Below are 25,188 nucleotides of genomic sequence, written 5' to 3'. Positions count from 1 at the left end.
AATTGCAGAATCCTTTCTGCTGGTCTGCTATCTTCAAGTTCTCCAGAGTGTATCTGTCTGATTGCAAAAGTGTCAAATTCTCATGCAGATCTGGCTGGAACAGAAAGATGTGTGAAATGATTTTCAGCAGCTTTTTATTCCCTAAGTGTCTGGTGAGGTTCATGTAGGACCTACACCAGAAGTTACATGGAGTATATTGTGCTCATAAAAAGTCACCTCCCTAGACACCCTAACCTTTCTACTGAGTTTAGATGACATGCAAATATATTTTCCAAAAGCCTAAAAGCATTTTGCTTTGAGTGTGGTTTTTTTGGAGTCATTCTTCAGAAAATGTGTGCAACTTCTGAACAAATGCCAACCTTGGTAATGTTGTGCTGATCTCTAAGTAAGTTTACTAAAGGATCTCTTAATGAAGCATGCAGTTAGCCCAACAAAAGGATGTTTTAGGACTCTGGGAAGTTCAAATTTCTTCTCTTTCTATTACCTTTGCTTAAAGAACAGTTCAGTTCTGCTGTTGTTTATTCTAGCTAAGGTAAAGGAAGATTTATGAGACTTCTGATTCTAGGTAGGTGTGTTCCTAAGCCAGGTTCCAGTGCGCATGTTCATAGCAGATTCACTTGCTGTGCTAAGAGCTGAGTCTTGATGAATATTTCTCTTTAACTTGTTAATGAGTCAAAATCATGAAAATGTTGATTTCTTTATTAATAACTGATAAGACCAATTGGTACTTCAGGTAATTAGAACATGAAGATTGTATTGGAAATGTCTGCCATCCCAAGTAATGTAATTGCAGGTGAAAGCTTGGCATGTTCATTTTCATGGTATGAGTGTTATATCCTTAAGGCATTTTTTCCCTTGTGGAAGGAGTGCTACTGCAAATACTTGATAGCTCAGAACTTCTGTAGAGCCCTGGTTCTCTTTGTGGAGAAAAAAAAAAAAAAAAACAAAGAGATGCTGAGTTTGGGAGAATTACTATTTCTCTTTTGCAGACATTAAAAAAATGAAACCAGTTCAATGGAAGTGGGGAGTATTAGTGAACTTAAATAATTAATTTAGTCTGGTAAGGCTATTCAGTGATCCTAAAACTAACGAGGTTTTATACAGTCATGAAAACATAATTGACTCCTTAGCTATAAATTTACAGTCCCCAAATTGCATCTATATGCAGGGTTTCACGTGGGATTTGTTTTGCTGGAAGCAAATATTTTGGTGTAGATTTTTATGTAATTTGAAGGTACTAGATAATATTTTATAGTGCAGCGTGCTCATTTTCCAGAAACAAACATGCAGAGGGTAATTTCTCTGAGGCAACAGGCTGGCACTGCATACCAGGTCTTTCAGGGTGGGAGCTTAGTGTAAATAAAATTCTTTGAGAAGGAGAATATAAAATGATTTTCTTTGTAGTGGATGTTGAGGATGGTGGTGTTTGTTTTTTTTTTTTTGTTTTGTTTTTTTTTGCCTTTTGTTTTTTATTTGTGACGGGTGTGAGCGGAAGCATAAAGGGAAACCTGTTGCCTTTGTGCCCCTCTCTGAGGAGGCCGCAGTGGTGCTGGCTGCCTCAACTCAGGGGCAGTCCATGTAGGGCCAAGGAGGGCGACATGGGCTGGCAGGCTAAGGGCAATGCGCCATGCTGTGCTGCCTGGCTGGCATGAGGAAAGGCATGCATGTGTCCTGAGAAGGCCTCATTAACTCTTCTGGAAGAGAGAGTGCTACTTTGACATATTAATTAGTTGCCATGCTTTCTTTTACTCCAAGTTCACCTTTGGGTTGGTGGCTTGATTCAAATTACTGATAATTGCATGGCTGTTAGAGGTCTGTTTATGCAAAGTGTACTTAAAGGGGCTTTGCTGGCAGAGGGAGCAGGCAAATGTTTTGTATCACTCAAGGGTTGCTGGCTTGTGCAAAGCCCACTCTCCCCTCCTTAGAGATGGAACAGCCGCAGAGAAACAAAGCAAGGTTGAAACAACAGAACACCAACAGCAGTTACTGCTAATAAAGCCAGCTCTTCTTCATTGGAAATAAATAGAACAGCGAAAGTGCAGTGTGAGATGAAGTTGTTAGGCAAATAAATATTTCCTGTATTTTCTGCATTATGTTACGATGTGTGGTGCACAGAAGTGACTGACTTTCAGAATGTTCAGTGCATTCCTTCATTTTTTCACATGATTGCTGAATAACACATTTTACTTCCAAGGAAAAGAGTCAGGTTTTGGGCGCTTTGATGGAAACTTTCTGGCTAATGTAAAACCAACCAAAATATATGATTTAAATTAAAAAGTGCAAATTCACGTTTCATATGTCTGCATTTTGTGCCATGTTTAATACTTTTCTTATCAAGTGTAAGAAAAAAAAATACCAATAATTTTTTGTAATGTAACTTTCATCTGGAAAAATGAAGACAAAATAATGCTTTTCTCACTTTTTTTTTTCCACACTTTTTCAACTTTTCTCTGCTCTTTCAGCCAAAGGTGGTTCCTGAAAGCTGTAGTTTTAAAAACTGATCCTTTCTGTGGGTATTTTTTTTTTTTTTTCCAATAAGTTACATGTGGGAAAAATTTCATTTTGTCCTATAGGAAAGCTTTAGGGTAATTTTCAGAAAATAGTGGCATAAAAGCTGACTGTCCATTTGTATGTGCTGGTTTCTGCATTCAAATGATACAGAAATGTCCACTTGAATTTCCTGACTTGCAGTTACTGTGAATCAGGACACTTAAATTGATAAAACCTCAGCTTCTGTTTTGAGATACACTGAATAATTCTTGCTGTGATAATTCATTATAAAAGGCATAGGATTCTTTCTCAAATCTATGCTATAAAACAGCATATATACTATTCAGATTGAAAGCTCTTCCTGAGCAGAAGCATGTCATTCTTACATATTCCTATTATACCTTTTACAATGGGATTGCTCCTTCTTGGTGCTACCACTTTTCAAGTAATAAATATACCAGTAAAAATACTTTTTCCTGAATTTCTCTTATAGAAAGAAAGTACCATTATCTCACTGCTCAGAACATTTTTTTTTTCTTTGCATGACCTACTTTGTAGGGTAGATGTTTCTTGCAGTTATTCCTTTTTTTTTTTTTTTTTTCCACAACCATCTGTCTATATTCTTTATTGTGTAAATTTCTGTTTCTACTACCATTTAGTGTGTAGCTAGTCATTTTAATTTTAGCTAAATCCTTAATTTCAGCCTACTGCTATATTCTGTGAGGAGTAACTGCGAATAATAACGTGCAACTTAGGCCCTCTCTGGGAGACATTGTTTTTGTACAAATACCATATTTAAGCTCGTAGTCATGTAGAATAGGATCGTTTTGAAAATTTAGGAGTGAATGTTTGACTAGAGTACCTTCATGATCCTGTGTTTACATTTTGCATTGCAGAAGATTTGTTTGGTTGTTATTCCAGCTGTTAAAAGATGTGAAGCACAGAAGCAATTAGTATATGCAAGAAGAAATAGTTGAGAAAGCGTTTATTTTTGAAATACTGACCTCAGCTGCATTTCTCCACGATGAGCAGTAGTCTGCTCCTCGTTGCAGAGCTATCTCCTTTGTCTCTGAACTTTTCTCAGTCAAAGCAGATGGCTTTGTATACTGTTGAAGATGTGAGTTTGGCAATCCCAAAGTTGATTTGATCTTCATCTATGGTGTTATGCAGGGAACATCTCTTTTTATTGCTAACAGTTATTTGATCGTATCTTTTTAGAGTCTTTCCTACGTATCTCAGTTTTCCCACATATGCAGGTTTCCACATAGATCTTTTAAAGACCAAACCGACTTAGTTGAGAGAACAGCTGGACGTCTGCTTGCCTGTGCTTGAGAGGTGTGGATGAGTTGTTAAACGTGGTCTTTTCTCATTCATCCCTACTTGAATCACACATGTGCAATCACCCCAAATTGCTGTCATGACTGAATTAGCACCGTTTGAATAAATGACTGCCAGGAAGAAGTCAAGAGATACTTTCCTGCCCTGAAGTGAAAATACTTCCCCTACTAATGAAGTGAGTGGAGGCCCTGAAAATGCACAGAAACCTTAAGGTACATACTTGTGAAACACAAAATGTTAGTGATTGTGGCGAAGAGATCAGAGGTGTCTGTGAAAGTACTTTTATGCAGTAACAAATGGCCCTGCACAGGTATTCTGTACAGACTCTTGTTTCTCATCCACGGTTTAGATCACAGCTCTCTTACCATAATTTAAAGGAACAACTATATGACCTGTATGCATACAGATGCTGTAAAGTGCAGCTACCAAATTAAAAATCTAACCTTAAATCACCTGCAGTCTGGTACTGTTTTACTGAGGTTGGTGCTGTACTTGCTGGTGCTGCTGATGAGGTGGACCCCACAACTTGTCTTGCACGGTCAAATGATTTGTGTCAGACACAGTGTGCTCTTTTGAGACTGGGAATGAGGTCGCTCTTTAAATTATGCAGGAAACCAGCAGTTCTGGACCTGTTATCAACGCTTTACTGCTGTGTATTGAGGGAGATCAGTGTGGAAGGGCAAGCAATCCAGAAAGGAAGTATGTGGACCTGTGTATTACCAAAGGTAGCTGCTTATGTTTGGGTCATGCTGAACTGGTGATGAATGGGGGAACCAAGTTTTGCTGAAAGTTCCAAGCATGTTTCATTACGTGTTAATGACCATACCTTAGGGCAGCTTCTCTAACTGTCTCTGAGCAGATAAGGTGTGCCCCTTGTTCATTGATGTAGAATGCTTGCAAATTATTGCTAGAGCTCTACTGTTTCATTCTCCTAAGAGGTTCACCGAACTTAAACAGTGCTTGCTGTTGATATTTTGTAAGCCATTAAAATTTTAAGTGAATTTAAAAATTCATTTGAAATTCTTATAATGCGTGTTTTGAAAGTAGAGGGTGCTAAAGCTGTTCACTAGTTTGACCTCTGGCTATCTAACAAGTGTCATACCCGTCAACTTGTACAGTATTAGATAGTAGTTTTCTTTTGATTCAGCTGACTTTCCTTATGTCTTTTACACTGTGAATCCAGCCTTAAACTATGATGCACACGACACATGCAGGTGCTGTGGAATTTTCTCATTGCTCGCTCCTGTCATTTTGCATTTTTTCTGATCTTTTGATGATACTGATGTCTTGGCATTGGAAATTCAAAAGATTTCACCTTGAGTGTTACCCTCAGGACTAGGTCCAGCACTGTGCTGATGGGAATTCAGTAAACTCATAGTTAATTAAGTTCTAGGGAATGATAGGTTAAAAATCCCTGATATTCTTTTTGTTATTCCTCTGAAACTAAAGTGGCTGGAATAACTTTGTAATGTGATTTCAGCTTTAAATTCTGCTGCATAAGCTATTCAGCAGCTTCTCAGTGTTTTCTCAGTTCAAGGAGTGTCCCTGTCAGAGTATCGTAGTAGTGGTGGGATCATTAATAAGGACAGGTGGAGGGGGGGGGGGGGGGGGGGGGGGGGGGGGGGGGGGAGAAAGGTTGCTGAAGTAAAGTTCTTGGTTACTTGGTGTTCAAATGCTGTAGTATATGGAATAATGCCCAGTATCACAGGGATAGTAGTCTAAAATAGGCAAATCCCAGTCTTACACTTTTTATACTTAAAAAGGTCAGGCAGGTGCAACAGTAAGTCCCAGCTAAGGCTGTTCTGAACGCTTAGTGGGAACCCAACAGCTCAGACTGCTAAAGCTGGGCAAGGAGCTGTCATGCCCTATGTGACTGGGAGCATACAGAGCCTGTAGCTACATAATTTGGATACCAAGTCAGTCACTTCGTTGCAGATGTTTATCAAAATGATTAAGAATGACTTCTAATGGATGAATTCACGCCAACTATTCCTGAAGAAGAAAAGGTGGGATGTGGGCAAAATAGGAGTGGCAGATAAGCTGTTGTAGAACTGTGTTCTCTCCTGTTTACTGTGCAAGTTCGGTCAGTTTTCCACATGGTGGTCACATGCACGTTTCTATGATCTTCACAGAAAAAAACATCAGATGAAAAGTATTTTGGAAATGCATTTTGATTGGTGTGTTTTAGTTTTAGCTTGCTGTTGAAGTAATCAGGGAATGGTTATTTCTGAAGGACAGTGTCTTGGAAGTAACTGAATTTTAAATAATCCCTTAGAATGCTGTGTGAGACAATTTTGGAAAAAGACCTGAACAACTTAATGTCTAATATGTCCCACATTGAGAATTGCAAGGTCTTCATTCTTATCTGAATTACATGCTCTGCATGTGGAGGTATCCAGTTTTCTGTAATCAGACTGCAGTTCAATTCTGAAGAATGTGAGTGCATTACCTCTGTATTCTGTAACCTTCACAGACTTAAGGTTTAATTAGAACTTGCCTTCCTGACTTTGGAATACTGCATGCAATTGTTTCACTGTCTTCAGTGGCCTTTTCTTATATCTGCTTGCAGATCGGGGTCTTTCCGCTTGCTTCCCACACCTCCACGTTGCCGAGAGTAGCTCTTGTATGCACTGCCATCTTCATTTGCACTGCATGCTTTGCTTGTGTCTAAGTCTCTCACTTGATTCAATTATGGCTTGCCTTCCTCACCTCATTTGTCCATAGCTGTTTCTGAGCTGTATCCACTTTTATATTGGATTTTATACATTTGTTCCTTTTTTCTGACTGAAACATTCTTTTTTAAAATTTCTTGTCCCTTAATGTCCCTCTTTCTTCCTCTTGCTTAAACTTCAAAGCATGACATGCTGATTTGTTCTTTGCACTTAGACTTCTGCATTTAAATCCCAGTAAAAACGGGGATCATTCACAAAAGTCATCTGAATTTGAAATAACAAAGAAATTGCAGTACAAAATATGTATATGTGGATTATACAGGGCGTGCTTTATGATGAAAAATGTTACCCCAGTGTTTAAGAATTTTTTTAAAATCTTCTTGGGCTTTCTTCCACCGAAGTCTTTTTTTTTTTTATCATGTCTTAATAAAGTTATGTAAATACATACGTAAATAATGTTTTCTGATTTTATTTTCAAAATATCTGCAAATTTGTGAATGAAGTGTTAAAGTTAAGTCTGGATACACTCCAATGAGGACAATCAAAGCATACTTTATTTACTATTTTCACTGGCTTGTAAGACTCAATTTCCATAAATATTTGGAAATTAATAATTAACAGCAATAGAATGATTTTCCTTTTGTAAGTATCATTATTTGTGGAGGGCAGTAGGTACAGTGTCATTACAGGAAGCAATTCTTCATTTAGTATGGGATGGCACTTAAAATTGGCAAGCCATAGTATTCCAAAATGCTTAATGCATAGGTTATAAAACTATAGGGCATTAGATGTATATTTAGCCTCACCTGCATTGAATGCTTCAGCAAATTCAAAGTTATGTTGTATTTTGTTAGTTGGAAATCCTGATTAATTTATTTCTAAAGTTTTTTTTTTTTTTTATGCCTGCCAAACTGTAGTATAGACAGATAAATGCGTATTTTTGGGCTGTTCTGTGGAGGAAAATAAAATTTTCATGACAACTGTTAGTCTTACCACTTGAAATTTTGGTATGTGAAATATGAGTTTTGGTGCTATCAGAGGTAAAATGAATATTTAACAGTAGTTGTATTTCGTTTTTTCCTGACTCCTTTGGTTTTCTATCTTGTACTGCAGAGGTTCATCAGTAATAATTTGTTTGTTGATCCTTCAAAAGATAGAATTTAGAGTGTTAGGTTTGTCAGCTTCCTACGTCCTCCCTCTCATTTTCTGCTGCTGTAAGTGGTGTATGGAGCTCAAGCTGTCGCAGTTCTCATGTCCCAAAACACTGCCTATTAGGATGCTGGCTCTGGGACATGTGAATATGAAATAACTATGAAATGCACTTTTGAACTTTATTGCATATCAGCAAATCTGCATTACTAGCTGTATTTCATGGGTTATAAATCAGTAGCGATACCAACTTTTTTTTTCTCCTGTTTCCTGTGGCTTGTAGCACATTCCAAATGTTTTCATGTGCTGGGTTTCTCACTAGGTGCCATCCATCTTGTACAAGAGTGTTTTGGTCCTGGCAGCAGCAAGGACTCCTGGCACTAAGGTTCTTGATTAGAAACGGGGGGGGATTGAATTTTTTCTCAGTATGTTCAGATGGACACTGGGAAGTGAATGACTAAAGCTGAAGATTGAAAAAGGCAGTTATCTACATATGGTAGCTTTCCTGACAGCGTATATTCAAATGTAATTTTTATCTTCTGGCTTACAGGACTTCAAAGGCTTAGCTTAAATAGAAAGTGTGTGGTGGTCTTATCTCAGAGCCTGAGATTGAGTCTTCTTTATCAGAAGCATAAATAATTTGACACAGGAACTCAGTTTCTGACCTTTGGGCAGGAGGAGCCCAGGGGAATGAGATATAGTGTGAAGGTTAGGCTGTCTCTTATCCTTTGAGCGGTGATTCCCTCACTAGTGTTGGGGTCATTGTCAGGACAGCGTGGAAGGCCATATGGTTACTACTGAAGGGCTACCTCATGGGCAAATAGAGAGTTTCATTGTATTCTGGGTCTGCATAAACTTTAACCTCTAAAGCTACAATTCACCAAAATAAATAAAGCAGTGAAATTCTAGTCTGAACTTTTTCCTATGCTATTGCAAGTGCAGAGAACATAGTCGAACACACTCACGTTTATTGATACATCTTCCCAGCTGGCTGTCATTTGTTTAGTGCTGTGTTTTTTGGGGAAGAAGAGGAGGGAGCATAAACAAAAGATCTCCCATGCGCAGCGCTTTTCATTTTGCGTTTGTCACAGTGTGTAATCAGTGTCTTACTGAGAGCGGTGCAAGGTTAACTTTGTTTTTTTAACCACAGAACCTAAAAATGAGGCAATCTGAATATAAAGACTGCAGGGCTGTACTACTGAGCATGTTTTATGTGTGAGCTAGTTATAGCACAGAAATGAAGTGTGAATAATTAAAAGTAAATTACAGAAATATTTTCAGCATCACAGCTAATGAGCACTGTTTAGATTTGGAGTATGATTCTGTGTGATATTTTATCTCTGCAGTAAGGTATTGGCAGTAAGGATAATGATTAGTGAAGCGTATGTCTTAAAGCATATCATGTTCCACTATACCATAGCAAGCTAGAGAATGAAATATATACCTCACGTTTACATAATTGGTCTTATGGAATAATTTTGCCAGTGTGTTTATAGGCTAGAAGTTTGTGTTCCTGCTGATGTCTTTCAACCCCCCACATAGTAAGTATGTAAATATACCTATGGAATGAAATTTAGATGTAAGGTACTTTGTGGAGCTTCCCTAATATATGACAGTACATTTAGTATTTATCCATTTATCCAGTTCCTAGAAGATACTGACTTCTTGGGCTTGCAATGACCTGTGAGTTAGGTCTACAGTACACAGATAGTATGCAAGATGTGAGTAACCTTGTGTGAGCAACAGGTGGCTTGTTTGTTTTTTTAAGTCTAATGGTGGTGGGGTGTTGACCTATTTTATCTAATGAGTTTATTTACCAAAGATTGAAATAGATTGAATTGGAATGCTGCCCAGTAGCTTACCTGAATATAGTTAACTGTTTTTTTTTTTCCTACACGTACCCTACATGTCCAACTATGCACTTCTTTTCATGTTTAACTTTCGCGGTTCCCAATGTGTAGGGTTTCTCAAATAATCAACTGTAAATTTTTAGAACCAATGTCTCTGATTTACCTGTAATGTAGAACTATGAAGATGAGCTACTGCTGTAGCTCCTTAAGAGTCTTTGATTAAAAGCCTAGCTGACATACTTTGTTTGTTTTTCGTATTGAATTAGGCATGAGTTCGTCTTTCATCCCCAGCTTGTCATATGGAAAGTAATTGTTTAATAATTGTTTCAGAGCCTTGAGAAATTAAGAGCAACTTAGCCAGAGGTTGAGAAGATATCTGGACTATCTCCAGTATTCCCAGTCTAATTACTTTCGTCTTGTTGAACTGAAGCAAATTTGTCTTTGGAAAATATGAAATGTGATGTTACGAGTTTCTGTATTAAACATTTTTCAATTAAAATAACTGCAGAAATATGCACACAGCACTAACTTTTCCTAATTGCATGGTGAGAAAATTAATTTCCATAGAATTACAGTAAGAATGTGATAATTATCATTACTCTTTTGACCCAGCAGTTGACAAAAGAGTAATAATCTTTTTAAAGTTACTTTTTACTTACTTAGCATTTTGAACTTAATGATTCTTGTGTGACTTCAGTGTGCTTAAAAAAGACCCTATGTGATATCCAGATTTAAAAAGTAATACTCTTACTATTTATATTTATTGCTGTTTTTGGCAGCGCTGCCCAAACAGGGAGTGCAAGAAAACTCTGTCAGTGCTTTTCAGGTTCATCTCACAATTGCTTCTGCAATTGAAATTGCTTCTTCAATTGCTCTATTGAGGAGAAGTTATAGTGGCTGAGACAGGATTTCAGATATTGTTTCCTATAAGAAGGTTGTGTGTGCATTATGTATTGGTTTCTATGGGAGGAACAAGGCAATCTTAGGAGGAAAAATGTTGAGTTTTCTTGGCCTATTGTAGGGACCTGCTGATTTAATTTCATGAACCTTTGGTCCCACATTCAGCTAGTTGATTATAAGCTTTTATGAGGGACATGGGTGCCACATTACTCCTAGGAATCCATTTGTGCACCTGACCTTTATAAAGCCTGGCTCTGAGAATGATTGCCAGATTTGAATATGAGCCTTTGTCTCTACCCAGGTAAAGAGGCTGAAGGAGAAGGCTCTCAGTGCAGCTAAGGGAAGGGAGAGGAGGTACAGTCTGTGCATATTACTGTAGTTGAAATATGTGGCAGGGTTGTAGGAGGGATGAGGTTGGATGCTGAATAAAGATGTGTGAGAGGAAACATCCAGGCAATGGGCTGCTGTAGCTGTTCGCACCAGCTGAGCTGAGACTGAAGAAGTGGATGTTAAGTATATGACATTAATGGATGACATGCCTGTTAATCATTTTTCTGCTGGTAGACATGATGGTGAACTTCATAGTTTAAGTAACTAGACTCAAAAATGTAGTTTCAAGTGAAAGTGTGAAATGACGAAAGGATGACTCCCTAAGTTGTTAAGAAATGATATTAAGATGAGCATGTGGAGGTGTGTGAGTGTGGAATGCTGCTTAGCTGAGGAATGTCAGAAATTAGCATGTGAACTAAGTAAAAAGCCAACAACCAAATTCTTCTAACTGATGGTAATTACAGTAGACAGCCTTTTATGGAGTTGACTGTGGGCTCCATCTGTCATAGAAGTTGTCCGATGTTTTCAAATAAAATTGTTGTCTCACGTGAATTTATGAGGCATTAACCATGTTTCATTTACACAAATTAAGCCTCCCTGTTTCTAGATTAGTTCTCCCTCAAGATCATGCCAAGGAGTTGGAGTAAGTTTCCAGGAAAGCCAGGTGTTATTGCAGAGGTCTCAGCGTTTCCCTTCTGCTCTCTGCGATGCAGGACTCTTTCCTGTGGTGGGTTCTGAAGGTGCAGTGGTCATGGTGGAGGTTGCAAAGCCTGAAATTATCCTTGGTTCGTGCGGCTGCCTGCAAAAGGGGCCAGGTTTTTGGATTTGCCGAGGAAGAGTGCTACACAAAATGGTAACCTACTGGTCTGGTACTGAGTTGTTGATATAGTGCCCACATCAGCATCATGTCTGCCTGAGAAGTGGCAATAACAAACAAATCTGGACCCTACTCATAGGGCATCTCTGTCCCATTTGTGTCTCAGATGAGCTGTGCTTACCTTCCAGTCAATGTGGCTTTATCTGCTAGAAGGAAATTGTAGTGGTCTTGCGTGTCTATGGACATGCTCATGGGGATGTATATCCCTTCTGGACTGATCTCTGAATAGTTGGTCATCCCTGGAAACCTGCCCTGACAATCTCCTCTCTTTCCACCGCAGCACACTCTCCTTGCCAATTTCTCTTCATGGTTTCTGGAAAACTGTGGTTTGAAGGCTCTGGTATTAGAGCAGTTGGCATCAAGATTCCTGATAGTTTTTCCCATTTAGTTTGGTATTTAGAAAACAAGCAAATATTGTTCGGATTAAAGAAAAAGAAAAAAAAAACTATGTAAAATTTGCTCAGAACTTTCCTTCCGAATTTGGTTTAATCACTGAAGAACAAATCAGATTTTCTGTTGAGAAGTAGTTTTGTATGTATTTGTGTTACATGTGCTTGTGCAGTAGTACTGCCAATTATATTTATTAGCCCTAAATATTAAACAGCTGGCAGGATTCCACTGTATATAAATAAGACATTTGAGACCTGGAAGAATGCCATTTCTAATACAGCCAGCTGCTATGTTTTACAGTTACATTGAGCACAACACTACTGAATTTCACTGTACAGTCAGTGCTCTGTTAATGACAATAGGAGAACATGAAGTGGTTTGGGATTTCTTTAGGAAATGCCATTGTGTAAAAATACATTGTTTTGAAAGACCGGCTGTACCAAATAAATGATACATTATGCACCTGTTCTGTGCATTTTGATGTAAATATTTTTGTGTTTATTATTTTTCCGGTAAATTCAAATCAGGAAGTGGCAGAGATTTTTTTTAAAAAATGTAAATCGTTAAATGTTTGTGTGCCACAAATATTTTTCACTTCCACTATTGCAGTGGTATTTTCCTATTCATGCAGTGGTTTCATGTTTAGAAATTCCCACTTGCTGCTGCTTCAGAAACCATGTTCTAGTGCTTTTTTAAAAAAAAAAAAAGTATAGAAATTGCTCCAAAAGTAATACCTTCAATTTATCTTCTGGATACAAAGAGCACAATAACACTACTTGATAGAGCAAATTCTCAGCTATAGTCAACACCTCAACATAGTCACCACTGTTAGCTATGTGTTTTCACCAGTGAAGAACAAATCTTGCATGCTGTGCTTATAAGATCTGCATGTAAAATGGAACATTGGTCAGAAGGTTCAACCTCTATTGCCATACCATCAACATCCACCTCTGATGTCATGGACCAAAAAAAAAACAAAATAAGAGGCCATTACTTTTGGTGCAGCTCTTGTGTATAGGCATGATCACTCTTATTGTAGTTCAAGTAGTTACTAAAACAGTAATAAACATAGTCACCGTCTCTACAGTAATGAGTGCTTCTTTAATGATGTTGGTATACTCTAAAGCATGGCTAAATAACAGATTGCTTAAGTTTTAAAGATCTTTCAAGAATTATCATCACTGTTACAAGTATCTGACTGTATCTCCCTTTCAATTGCTTCCTATTCTACAAATCAGAAAACTGAAACTTAAGTGTGGACATGGGCTATCTTCAGATTTACCTGGACAGCAAATAATAGTTCGGAGGAGATCTGGTTTCCTTTTATTCTTGAATTGCTTGTCCACTGTCACTTCTCTGTAAAAGCTGACTTGTCAGTACATGGCAAGATCCACAGTGCCTTAGGGGAAGCAGAGGGTAGTGGTGGCGAACCTAATGCTTTTATGCTTAATATTTCCTAATTGATAACAGAAGCCATGTAACTACAAGTGTTATGTATAATATAAAGTGTAAAATCATCTCTACTTGCACCTAAGACAGAGTTTTTCACCAGACTTCTGTGTCCACAGTCTTGGGTGAATTCCATCTGGGATAAAATTCTCCTTGCTGAAATGCTCATTGTTCTGAACAGCTGTTTATTTCCATCCCAGAAACAGCTATGTGTAGAGTGAATCTTCCCTAGTCTATGGGATGTATGTGGATGAGAGGCTTTGTTTGGGAGTCATAGTTCAGTACAGATTTCAACCATGAGACTACAAAGTGAGGAACTCAACAGATCTTGTTAACTTGCAGAATAGATTAAACTGAAGTCTGTTTCTCAAGGAGACAAGAAGTTGAGAGAAAATAAAGTTATGAAGGTTTTCCTTGCCCGAGTTCTGAACCAACATTTGAGTGCTGGCTTCAGTTGTCTGTTAGAGAGGTAAAGTCAGATGCTTTTCTCATTTGAGTGACCCTTTAACCTCACTGTGATTTAGGGAATTTTGCTTGCGGAAGGGTGAGAATCAGCTGTCCTCACAGCTCTGAAGACAGGGTACTCAGCTATCTAGCAATTAGAGATGGAGGAAAAAGAGATGCCTTCTCTTTATGCAGTTTGCTTTAATTATTAGTCTAGTTTTGCCATGATAGTGTGTATGCTCTTACTTTCTTAAATACTATGTGACTGTCAGTGCTTGGTATTGACAACTAGTGTTGCACAATTTCTAAATCCAAATACTGTAATATTTGTTATTTTGAAAAGAAAGGAGGCATTAATGCATCTAACACTATTTTTGGTATTTTTGTTTACCAGCTGAGAGAAGAGAGTTGAGATTTGCGCTAAATTCTATATGTATTTGTCATGCCTTGGAGAAATGAGGCTTATTTATGCTGAAAGATTCTGACCACTGTGACAGTGCTGCAGGTAGCAGAGGGAGGGAGTGATAGTCCTTTCCACCTCACTCTGTCTGGTCATATCATGGGTCACTGATTATCTCCAGTCAACCCCCAGTTTGCAGTGAGGACAGATGGGCTGCCTTGCAGTACATGGAGGCATTTTTTTACTTTAGCTTCTTGCTAGCTCTGTGTGGTAGCTACAAATATGCAAGATATCTATGCTGTTCATGGGGATTGAGTGGAGGACAGGAAAGAGTAGAATGTTGGAGAATAAGAATAAGAAGTAGTTGTCTTGATCCTCTTGACATCCCTTCTAAATGTAAATTGTGTTAGAATACATTGTAATATGCTATTTGGAAAATACTCAACATTATTCCGCATTACTGTGAGATGAATGAACACATTTTGTTTATGTTTTGTTAGCATATAATTTGTGTTGGTCAAATGTAATATCTGGATACTTTCAAGGACTTCCAAGGAGTTTCTCATTCCACCTGAGCTCATATCAGACAAGAAATTAAGGTGGTTTTTTTTGGTCGGAATTGGTTGTAATTGTGAGACTGTTCTACTTAGTTATAAGGAAAACTTAGCTTTTTGTTTGAGTTTACAAACAAAATCTCCTAATTACAGTGTTGTGCCATCGGATATATTTAATCTGCTCCCACAAATGTGAAGGTTAGCATTTAATTGAGCAGAAGAGGGAATAACACATGAGGCTACTTCTGAAATGAATCTTACATTGAATATTTTTGCATGTAATTTTATACCAAAACAGCTTCCTTGAAACATTACATTCTTCCTGGTATCCCACTGAAGCCTTTTCATTTAACAAGTATAACTAATTAATGGAAAATGATAAAGCCTTAAAATAGCATTAAGGAAAATTTTTACCAAAGTCTGTGCTTAGATCTATATGTTTAGCAAAGGTAATTTCATTGTGTATATTCTTTGTTTGCAACTTCGATAACACTAAAAACAGTACACTGCTACCAGCAGGTAATTGCATTGATTTTTGAAAGCACAGAGGAAGATTACTATGGTGCTTCCCAAATTTATCAAACTTCCAAATCTGATCATTATCTTTCCTCTGATCTCAGCTAAGTGGTATTTATGGGGTTTGTGTCAGTGCCTTCGGTGATGTTATGAGGACAGTGTTTTCATACTGATGAGCTGGTCTGGGCTGCATTCTTCTCCGATATGGTCACTGTGGAGGTTTTTTTGTTTGTTTTTCAGAGCTCTTCCTTCCTGTTTCTATTCAGTTAAATTTCATTGCGGTGTTTTGGGAAAATTCCACTTGTTATTTGGATATTATTTTATTTCTAATTTCAAGCTACTCTAAAATGTGTGCTAATTTTTATGTTGATTGATTTCCTTGCTTCTCAGTTTGCTTGTTGTCTGTACAAGTCTCTGAATACTTCTTATTTGCTTTCAAGGAGCTGAGAAGTTAGTTTTCCTATACATACTCTACTGAACTTCACATACAATATGTTAGAGGCATGGTCAATGCATATAAAGTGTGATTATCCTAATGATCTGAATATGGATGTTTTTAATGTTACAGTTAAAAAAAAAAAAAAAAAAAAGCCTGTAGATCTAAGGATTAAACTAAAGGAACTGTAATTCATGTAGTTTTAAATTCTAATAGCATTTCCTAAACGTATGCTTCAGCAGGGCACGAATGTTCTGAATACTGAATAATGTGCAATGCAGAAAGATAAATATTAACTTAAATATGTACTTATTTATTACCTAATTTTCTTTTATCATGATGAAGAATTTTTAGGTCAAACACATAACAAATTGTCAGATTTTTTGTTTGTTTCTTTGATTTTTGTTTGTTAGGTTTTTTAATTAGATGAATGGTGAATATTCTCATGCCTAACACCTTTCTTTTTCTTACCTTTTATGTCATCAAGATATCAAGTACATCAGACGTTTCATACCTAGCATGAATTATATTTTCACTTTATGAAGGACGACAAGCAGAAAGCTGTTAGAAGTGGCTTGAAGATCATTTGAGTTCTTTTCTAAAGATACAAATGTCTGTGGTAGCAATGGCTGAGCTTAAAGGTTTGGTTTGTTACTGTAATTTTTTTCCTCAACCAAAAGGATTTCTTTGGTTTTCAGCCCCCTCTGAAAGCCTTGCCTCTCATAAGACATCTTTCATAGGAGATGCATGAGGTTTTATTTCAGTATTTCAACTCTGATAGTGCTCATATTCAGACTTAATGGCTGATGTCCCTCAAAAGCAGGATTAAGGATTCTTTGGCAAGCATTGGATGCAATAATCGAATGAAAGATTTATGTCAGTGAGAATTCCCTACACCTAAGATAAATAACAGTACTGTGTAATACTGAAGGATTCATAAGCATTACTGTGACAAATACTTAAAAAAATCTGTTGTAATATCATCTTGACAAAGATGTGATAGGACCTGAATTTCTTTTGCTGAAGAACATATTTATTGATTGCACTTGGATTTTTCCAAAACAAAAAATGAACTTATTTTTGACAAAGATGTATTAACATTTAATATATCTGCTCTTTTTAAGTTGTTTCCTGGAGGAAAAACAAACCAACAACAACAACAAAACCAAAACACTATGCAAATACTTGTTTGTGATGCAGATCACTTATTTTCAGTGGAATTAACTTTTCATCAGGAACTTACCTACAAGAAAGCTGGGGAGGGCTTTTCAATAAGGGCGTGTAAGTGACAGGATGAGGGGATATGGCTTTAACTTGGAAGAGTGTAGACTTAGACTGGATATCAGAAATTATTTACTGTGAGGGTGGTGAGACACTGGAACAGGTTGTGCAGAGAGGTTGTGGTTGCCTCCTCTCTGGAAGCATTCAAGGCCGGGCTGGATGGGGCTTTGAGCAACCTGATCTAGTAGGAGGCATCCCCACCTATAGCAGGGAGGTTGGAACTAGGTGATCTTAAGGGTCCCTTCCAGCACAAACCATTCTATGATCATTCTATGATTCTAGGAAACATCACCTTCAATCTCACCAGGGTTTTCTGTGACCTGTCAGCTGTAACTTTCCTCCTTGTGTTTTTTTTTTTTTTTTAATTAATTTCATGTAAAATTACTCACTGAAGCAAAGACCATTTCTAAACAGTATTATAAAACAGCGTCGTGTCTCAAGTATTTGCTGACCATTGATCTCAGTACTTGATGGATTTGAATGTGTGTAATGAAGTTTAAGAATATTTCATTGTTCCGTGTACTATGTGAAACCCTGACTTGACTGTTTTGATTCTCTGCTTGAAAATACAGACTTTTTTTTTCTCTTAAAACTTAATAGAAATGCACAGAGTTTAAACACTGTGGCCTGTGTTTGTCTTCTTAGCATAAACTCTGGGAAATGGAACTACACAGATACACATGCACTTGTGTGTATGTATACAATAAAGAAGAAGATGCCACTTACTGGTTTTAGAGCCCAGAGGTGGATTTTGACAGCTTTCCAGGGAAGCTAAGTTCTTTGGAGACTGAAGTTCCTATGAGATTTGTGAAAATAAGCAGTAGGAAAAGAGAGGGAGGGAGAGGAGAGTATGTGCATTTAGTGCTCCCAACAAAGATGATACTTTTATTCACTTTTACCTTTTGTTAGACACCAGAGTTTGTGTTGAGCACCAAGTATGAGACATAGGTCTGTAGGATGTGTTGAGCTTCATTGATTCTATCACGTATTATTACCTCTTTTTATTGAAATTGCCTGGCAGTCAGGGAGTTAAAAAAAAAAAAAAAAAAGACATTATTGGTCTTTGGTATTCTGTTAGTGCATGTAAATTCTTAACATTTCACTATCTGAAACATGAGACTGCTATTGGAATGAACTTTTCTTTTGGAAAGGGAGCTGCTTGAATGAGTAGCAGAAGGCAGAAAGTGTGTGTGCATGGGAAGGCATGCTTTTCTGTCATTGCTAAGCAAGGTGTAATAAAGATGGTGTTTTTTCTGGCTGAGGAATTGCACTGAATACTAAAAGCCAGCAGATGAGAGTGGGGTCAGTTTTCAGTATTAGAACGTTAAGTGTTTTTGGGCAGAGTTTGAATGAATGATGGTTCTGCAGTGGCTTATATGAACACCTTGCAGAGGGAGAAAGGCAACCGACAAGAAAAATATCAGTTGTATTTTATTTGTTTAGAAATAACTTGCTTTGCAGGACTGGGGTATCCTACCACATGAAGATGCTCACATGAGGTTGTTTCTTCTGATTTCTCAGCAGTGTTCTCCCAGCCTGTATTCCAGAGCACACAGTGAGTGTGTAGTTCAAGATGTGCTCTTATCTAGCCACAGTTAGAATCACTGAGTTATGTTATTTAAAATGGTGTTGCACCAAATCATGCCAAATATAACACACAAATTTCTTAATAGAAAATAAAATTGTAGGTAAATATCGTTAGTCTCAGATCACCAATGGAGTCACAGGGAGAAGACAACTGCCTGGATTACAGAAGTGCTTTGAAAAAATAATCTTAACTCCATTCTTAGAAGTTTTTCATTCCCTTTTGTTAAGAAAAGAATTTAAAAAAACCAACACAACTAAAACCAGATTTCCAACACTCACTGCTATAGCTATGTTCTGAAAATAAAAATCCTTGCTGCCCCAACTACTGTCAGTCAGTGTGATCTCAGCATGTGAGTTAGAACCTCTCACTGAGGACCTCAAATACTTTTCTGTGCTGTGAGCCAGTCTCCTGGCTCCTGCCTTAGGCATCCAAAAGTCGTGAAGAGGAATTCAGACCCATAGTTTGTTTATAATTCAGATGACTTGGGGATGGCAGTGTGGTAGTTTACTGGGAATAGTTGTGAAGTATGAGCAACATAGATGTAGTACTGCTTGTTTCTATAATTTGATCATCAGTCTTACTGAAGTCATCAATCTACACAAATTTGATTCATATTCTGATTTTAGGCACTCTTCCCGAATTTCAGTGACTTATTTTTCACCTTAGTGCTTTCTAAAGCATTAGCTCCAATATTGATTGGTTTTTGGCAATGTAAATAATTTGGTCAAGTTAGCACAATCTGAGATTGTGCCTTTCCTTCAGTGGTGCTTCAGTATTCAATGATAGATTTGAAATCCTGTTGTGTATGTAAGTGGCAATGATATGGCAATCTACAGTAGTTTCCAAGCAGTTTGGTTTTCATACAAATTAATGGAGTGATAATTGTGCATTGCAACCTGTAGATAAAGAACATGGTTGTGACATTCCCTTTGTCAAGCAATTCAGCTGCCTGCATAGGCATGCCAAATAAGAAAGCTATGAACAGAAATTGCAGTCAGACTTATCCAAAAGAAAAACATCTGGATCTCACTGGATGTGTAAAATATGTTGAAATGGTGAGAAATTACATGGAAGAGAGAATAAGATCACTTATGAGTCAGTGTGAGCTGTTTTAAATGTCCATAAAATGCTTTTTTTGTAATCTTGTCAAGTTTCATCTAGTAGATGAACTTTGTAAATCAATTTGTATTAATCCAGACAGTTAAGTAGATATATCCAGCTTTGTGGGAGGTGACAATGGCATCCAAATGGCTTTTTTGCACCATTGCTGGCTCAGGGGCTGTACCTGCACAGGGATAAGGGTAAATGACTGAGGAAGGTCCCACACTGAGCTTTGTGAACTTAGCAGAGGCTGAAAGCCTGGCAAGATCTTGTCCTTGTCAGCTGGGCAGCTACATGGTGCGCGTTCTATTGGCCGTGCTGGTGTGGTAACCTTGACCCACAGTCCCTGCGCTGCTGGCTCTTTGGTTTGATGTAGGCTGCTGTGTTTTAGCTGCTGTATGCTTATGCAGAGGCTGTGATTTTTAACTCTGCTGAACTAGTCAGGAAGAGATAAAACTTGTGTATAGTCAGCTCAATATAGTGAACTAAAATAAACTTTGTTTCAATTAAAGGGAGAGTATTTATACTGCTTTAAAAAATGTTATTAAACCAGTAGATAAAAGTCACATCTTCAGGGGTGTGTGGACAATTTCATTGTGCAGATCAGCTCTGCACCCTCTACACTATGGGTAGTTATTCCCAGACCTCCTTGAATTGGAACTGAGCACACTCAGATATTACTATGATATGGCCGCATTCTTTCTGAATGTTTTCTCTGCAGTATATGTAGATCCGTCAGCAAAAGGTGCCTACATAAAATGAATGATTGTTGAACTGAGACCTTAAATATAGCATTGATGTGATGTGATTTTTAAGGGAAAATGCTTTCCTGGAAGAAATTAATCTTTGTGTGCTTTCCCTGAGGATGGCAGTGATTTCTCAAAACATAAGTATTTCTGTCTACTTCACATCTCACTCTAGTACTTCTACCAAGCAGTAGCTCAGTTTTAAGCTCTGTTGTTCTCCAGCTACACTGCATTGCTGCTGTGGAACAACATTTGTGCTGTGTGTTTTGTTTTTTTTCCAAAGGATGTATGTGGTTAACAGGGAAGCAAGGATTTCAATTGTTTTGCTAGCATATGCTCCATTAGAATATGCTTTATTATCATTATGGGAGTTTAGCTTTTTGGTGTGTGTAATAAAGTTTTAAGAATAGAACATTGATCATTAAGGCTCAGTGAGATCTTGGCAGTGTGTATAGGTAGGTGACTGATGGCAATGCACAAAAGCTGTGGAACCAGACTCTTCCTCCAGTGCCCAGCAAGAGGTGAGAAGCAGTGGATAGACGCTGAAATATAGTAAATCCCATTTAGACATAGAAAAAACATTTTACTCTGGGCACAACTGAATACTGATACAGACTGCTCAGAGAGGTTGTGGAGTGTCTACCTTGGAGGCGTTCAAAAACTTGAGTGGACACAATCATAAGCAGTCTGTTCCAAATGACCCTGCTTGAGCTGGGTGTTGGACTAGATGGGGGGGGAGGGAAGGGCTTTTCTGCCTTTATGATGCTATGATCCTGCCATAGGTACTGGTCATAGTAAGAAGTATTTTAATTCTAGTACTCTGGTGTTAAGGCTTCTTCATTTTATGATATGACACGCAATATAGAATGGCTGCCAATTTTTTCTATGAACAGATGTTGAAGAACAATGTGCTTAAAAACAAAATAAACAAACAAGTGGTCATAGTCATCCATTCAGGGAGAAAGCTGAAAAAAATGCTTTTAAGTAACTCAGTTTTGTATGGTGAATGACTTAATAATAAATGTTTACTTGTAATTACACCTGTAGGATTTCATATTTTCCCATGAGTGGCAAATAGTTCTGTTCAGTAAGAGACTTCAGAAACCAGGTAGGACTGGTCCATGAGTAATTCGCAGATAGAAAACTCATTCTTTCCTTTTCTGTGTCAAGTAAGCTTCTCAGCTTCAAAACAATAATAATGTAATTTTCAAAAAGTATTTTAGAGACATAGCCTGTAGAGTATACAGAAGAACTTAATTACTAAGATTCTAAAGGTAAGTTTGCATTAATTCTTGAGAACTGGAAACTAGGCTAAGCTGAGCTCTGTTTCCTTACCTTACAATTTACAACAGTTGATCTTGCCTGAGATATGTCTGAAATATAAAGCTTGTAACATTTTATTCTGAATAAATGTAATTTCAGCTGTAGCCAGTGGGCTGCCTTTTTTTTTTTTTTTTTAAACGCTAGCTGAACTTTGAATCTTGCTTAATATTTGAAGTACAGCTTGATTCTAACAGTGGAAATGTGGTTGTAGTGAGGACCCTCTGTTTGAGGTGTGTGGTTGTAATAAGGACACATTTGAATCACGATCAAAGGGACATCTCTGCATATAGCCTAAGAAACCAGATTTTAATAGTGTAAAACAGCTGTAGTACCTCTTTCATGACACATAATAACTTGCTAAAAAGTGACTTCTTAAGAATGAGTTCTCCGTTTACTGAATGTTTGTTTTTATAGAAAAATATTAAGTGCAAGTTCAGCCAGACTTTTTATTGATGTCTGAAGTATGATCAGATACTTTGACTTTCGCTTTTAGCTGTATTTGTCTCTAAAAGTGTTTTTTACTGGTATGCTCGTTAATCTCAAAGTTTCCTTTTTTTCTTTCTTTTCTTTTTCTCCAGTGGGAAGAGATTAGTGGTGTTGATGAGCATTATACTCCAATCAGAACTTACCAAGTGTGCAATGTTATGGATCACAGTCAAAACAATTGGCTGCGAACAAACTGGATTCCACGCAATTCAGCGCAGAAGATATACGTGGAGCTCAAATTTACCTTGAGGGACTGCAATAGTATCCCTCTAGTTCTGGGCACTTGCAAAGAGACTTTCAATCTGTATTACATGGAATCCGATGATGACCATTTGGCGAAGTTCAGAGAGCACCAATTTACAAAGATTGACACCATTGCAGCTGATGAGAGCTTCACCCAGATGGATCTTGGGGACCGGATTCTCAAGCTGAATACAGAAGTCCGCGAGGTGGGACCTGTTAGCAAGAAGGGCTTTTACTTGGCTTTCCAAGATGTAGGTGCATGTGTTGCCTTAGTCTCGGTGCGAGTGTACTTCAAGAAGTGCCCTTTCACTGTCAAGAACCTCGCCATGTTTCCAGATACAGTTCCTATGGACTCCCAGTCCCTGGTGGAGGTGCGGGGTTCTTGTGTCAATCATTCCAAGGAGGAAGAGCCACCCAAGATGTACTGCAGCACGGAAGGAGAATGGCTAGTGCCCATAGGGAAGTGCTTGTGTAATGCTGGCTATGAAGAAAGAGGCTTTGCGTGCCAAGGTAACGATGCACTCCATGTTCATAGCTCAATTATTAACAGGGCTTTCCCTTTATGTCCCTACTCTGTGTATTGGGTCATGTTAATTTTCTGCAAACTCTTGAGAGAAATAAATTAGTCCATAAAATTGCCATGGAAATGAGGCTTATTTGGTCTGTGTAAATAATGTAATTTAATTTTGAAATATTTGACAAGGTTAAAACATTGATTTTTAGCTGATACATTATGTAGCAAGTGTAGTTTCTCTTACCACTCTTGGAATTTCTTTTGGTAGATTATACCTTTCTCAAATGCATTTGTTATGTTGGAATATGTTGTTTTTTTCTGTGAGCGTTTCTTAACTTTGTGTCTGAATGTATAAGTAGTTAATATCTACTGCTGAGCTGCACTGATTAGTTGGGGTTGATCAGAAAAAAAATATACAATTTGTTCAGGTAGTGGTGTAGTACCTAAATGCAGATGCATTTGGAAAATTAATGTTTGAATATCAAAATTGCATTTTCATGGAAATGCTCGTGTATTCAACTCAAAATCATTTTCTTCATACTTATTGATTTCTGCAAACTGTGGTTATGTGAATGCTCCCAATAACAGAGACTTACACCAGAGACGTTGATTTTTTTTTATTATTTTTTTTTTTTTCCAGAAATGCTCTTTCAGATGTTATAAAAAATACATAATCAAAACACTGGTGGTCTATGTTTTGCTTTTTACAGAAACATGGTGTGGATTTTTTTGACTAGTTAAAATTTTAACCTCATTTCACAGAGCCTGGCTCTGTTAAATTGTCTTACTTAAGTAAATGAGTAGAAGTTAAATGTAAATATCTGGAAAGGTCATAGATGGAGGGAGTAGTAGCTGAGATGTTTATTGTGTGGTGTGATGTGAAGGTATGTATGCAGATATGCACGTATCCATAAGAGCAGAAATTTCAAAGCTATTGATATTTTACTATTCTGAACCTGGCTGAGAAAAGCTTTTTCCTTTCTCATTAGTTTGAAGGCAATCTTATATAAACATAGCAGTGCTGGAGGGCTATTAGGGTCTGACCAAGCCTGAGTAGGTATAGCTGTGTAGTTGTAAAACATACTCCTCTGATTATGGCGACTTTTTCACGAAAGGACAGGTAAGATTTGTAGGAGAGGAGTAAGAGTGTTTGATTTGATTTTGTTTTTGCTCTGAATATGAATAACGTGAGGAGTTGAGTATTTGTTTTTCTGCATTTAGATACAGATACTAAGAACGAATTAAACTGTACTGCTAAGAGCTAAAATGAGGAGAGGATATTTTATTGTGCAGAAATGCCTCAGCTAAGGCCTCCTATAGCTAAAAATGTTGGAAAGTTGGTAATACTCTTCCAATTACTGCATGTAGTCTTGTTAACTACAAAACCTTTTGTCTTGTGGATAGTCGAAAGCTGTTGGATTAGAATTTAAATTACACATGATCACAAAAAGGCAATCACTGCAGAAGGTGTCAGACTGAAAATGAGCAAACAAGTGGAATTTAATAACATACGTAAAATCATTTGATTAAGAACAGATTGTCAGGTGCTTGGGGAAGTCTAGACAGAAAACTCAGCTCTCCAGAGATTAGGGTAATAGTGAGTACATGGCATAGAGTAATAGTGGGTTACCAGGGACATATATGGGTGTATCATGCGTGATTTTGAAAACATAAAATCAGGCCATTGAAATACTTTTTTTTTTTTTTCCTCCACTTGCTCACCAACCACTGATCAAGGGAGCGATGCATGATGAAACCATTAGCAGTAGTGACAGGTCATTCTGGTTTATTCTGATTTAACATATAATGTTCTGCTAACTTTTATTGGAAGTCATATTTATCAAATATTGTTGGTGTGATGTGATTGAAGTGATACTCTAAAAGCAGTCAGTAACCCAAAACCTCTGATTTGTTTGCATCTGTAATCCAGCAGGAGTTGAATTGTTCAGAAAAAGAGTTCAGTTTTAAACATATGTTTCAACCTCAGGCTGATGTTCACTCCTGCATCTATCTTTTTCTTTCTTTCTTCACTCTTTCTCTTTTTCCTCCCTTTTGGGCTGGGTCTTGTGGTTTTTCAGTCACAATCAAGGAGAGCAATGTAATCAGGACTG

At 37.6% G+C, this 25,188-nt stretch overlaps 1 protein-coding gene across 1 annotated transcript in view; it reads left to right on the top strand.

Annotated features, from left to right (window-relative positions):
• The window catches only part of EPHA3 (EPH receptor A3), a gene marked incomplete at both ends in the record, with an annotated part of 217,237 nt that overhangs the window by 47,536 nt on the left and 144,513 nt on the right, over positions 1-25,188 (top strand). The window contains one exon of the mRNA XM_079549307.1: positions 22,413-23,073. Coding sequence (XP_079405433.1) covers positions 22,413-23,073 — 661 coding nt within the window. The remainder of the gene's footprint in view (positions 1-22,412; positions 23,074-25,188) is intronic.

Source organism: Tetrao urogallus (assembly GCF_951394365.1).
Source record: "Tetrao urogallus genome assembly, chromosome: 1".
NCBI lineage: Eukaryota > Metazoa > Chordata > Aves > Galliformes > Phasianidae > Tetrao > Tetrao urogallus.
Note: the sequence above shows the minus strand (reverse complement) of the source record. Positions and strands in the feature narration are given on the sequence as shown.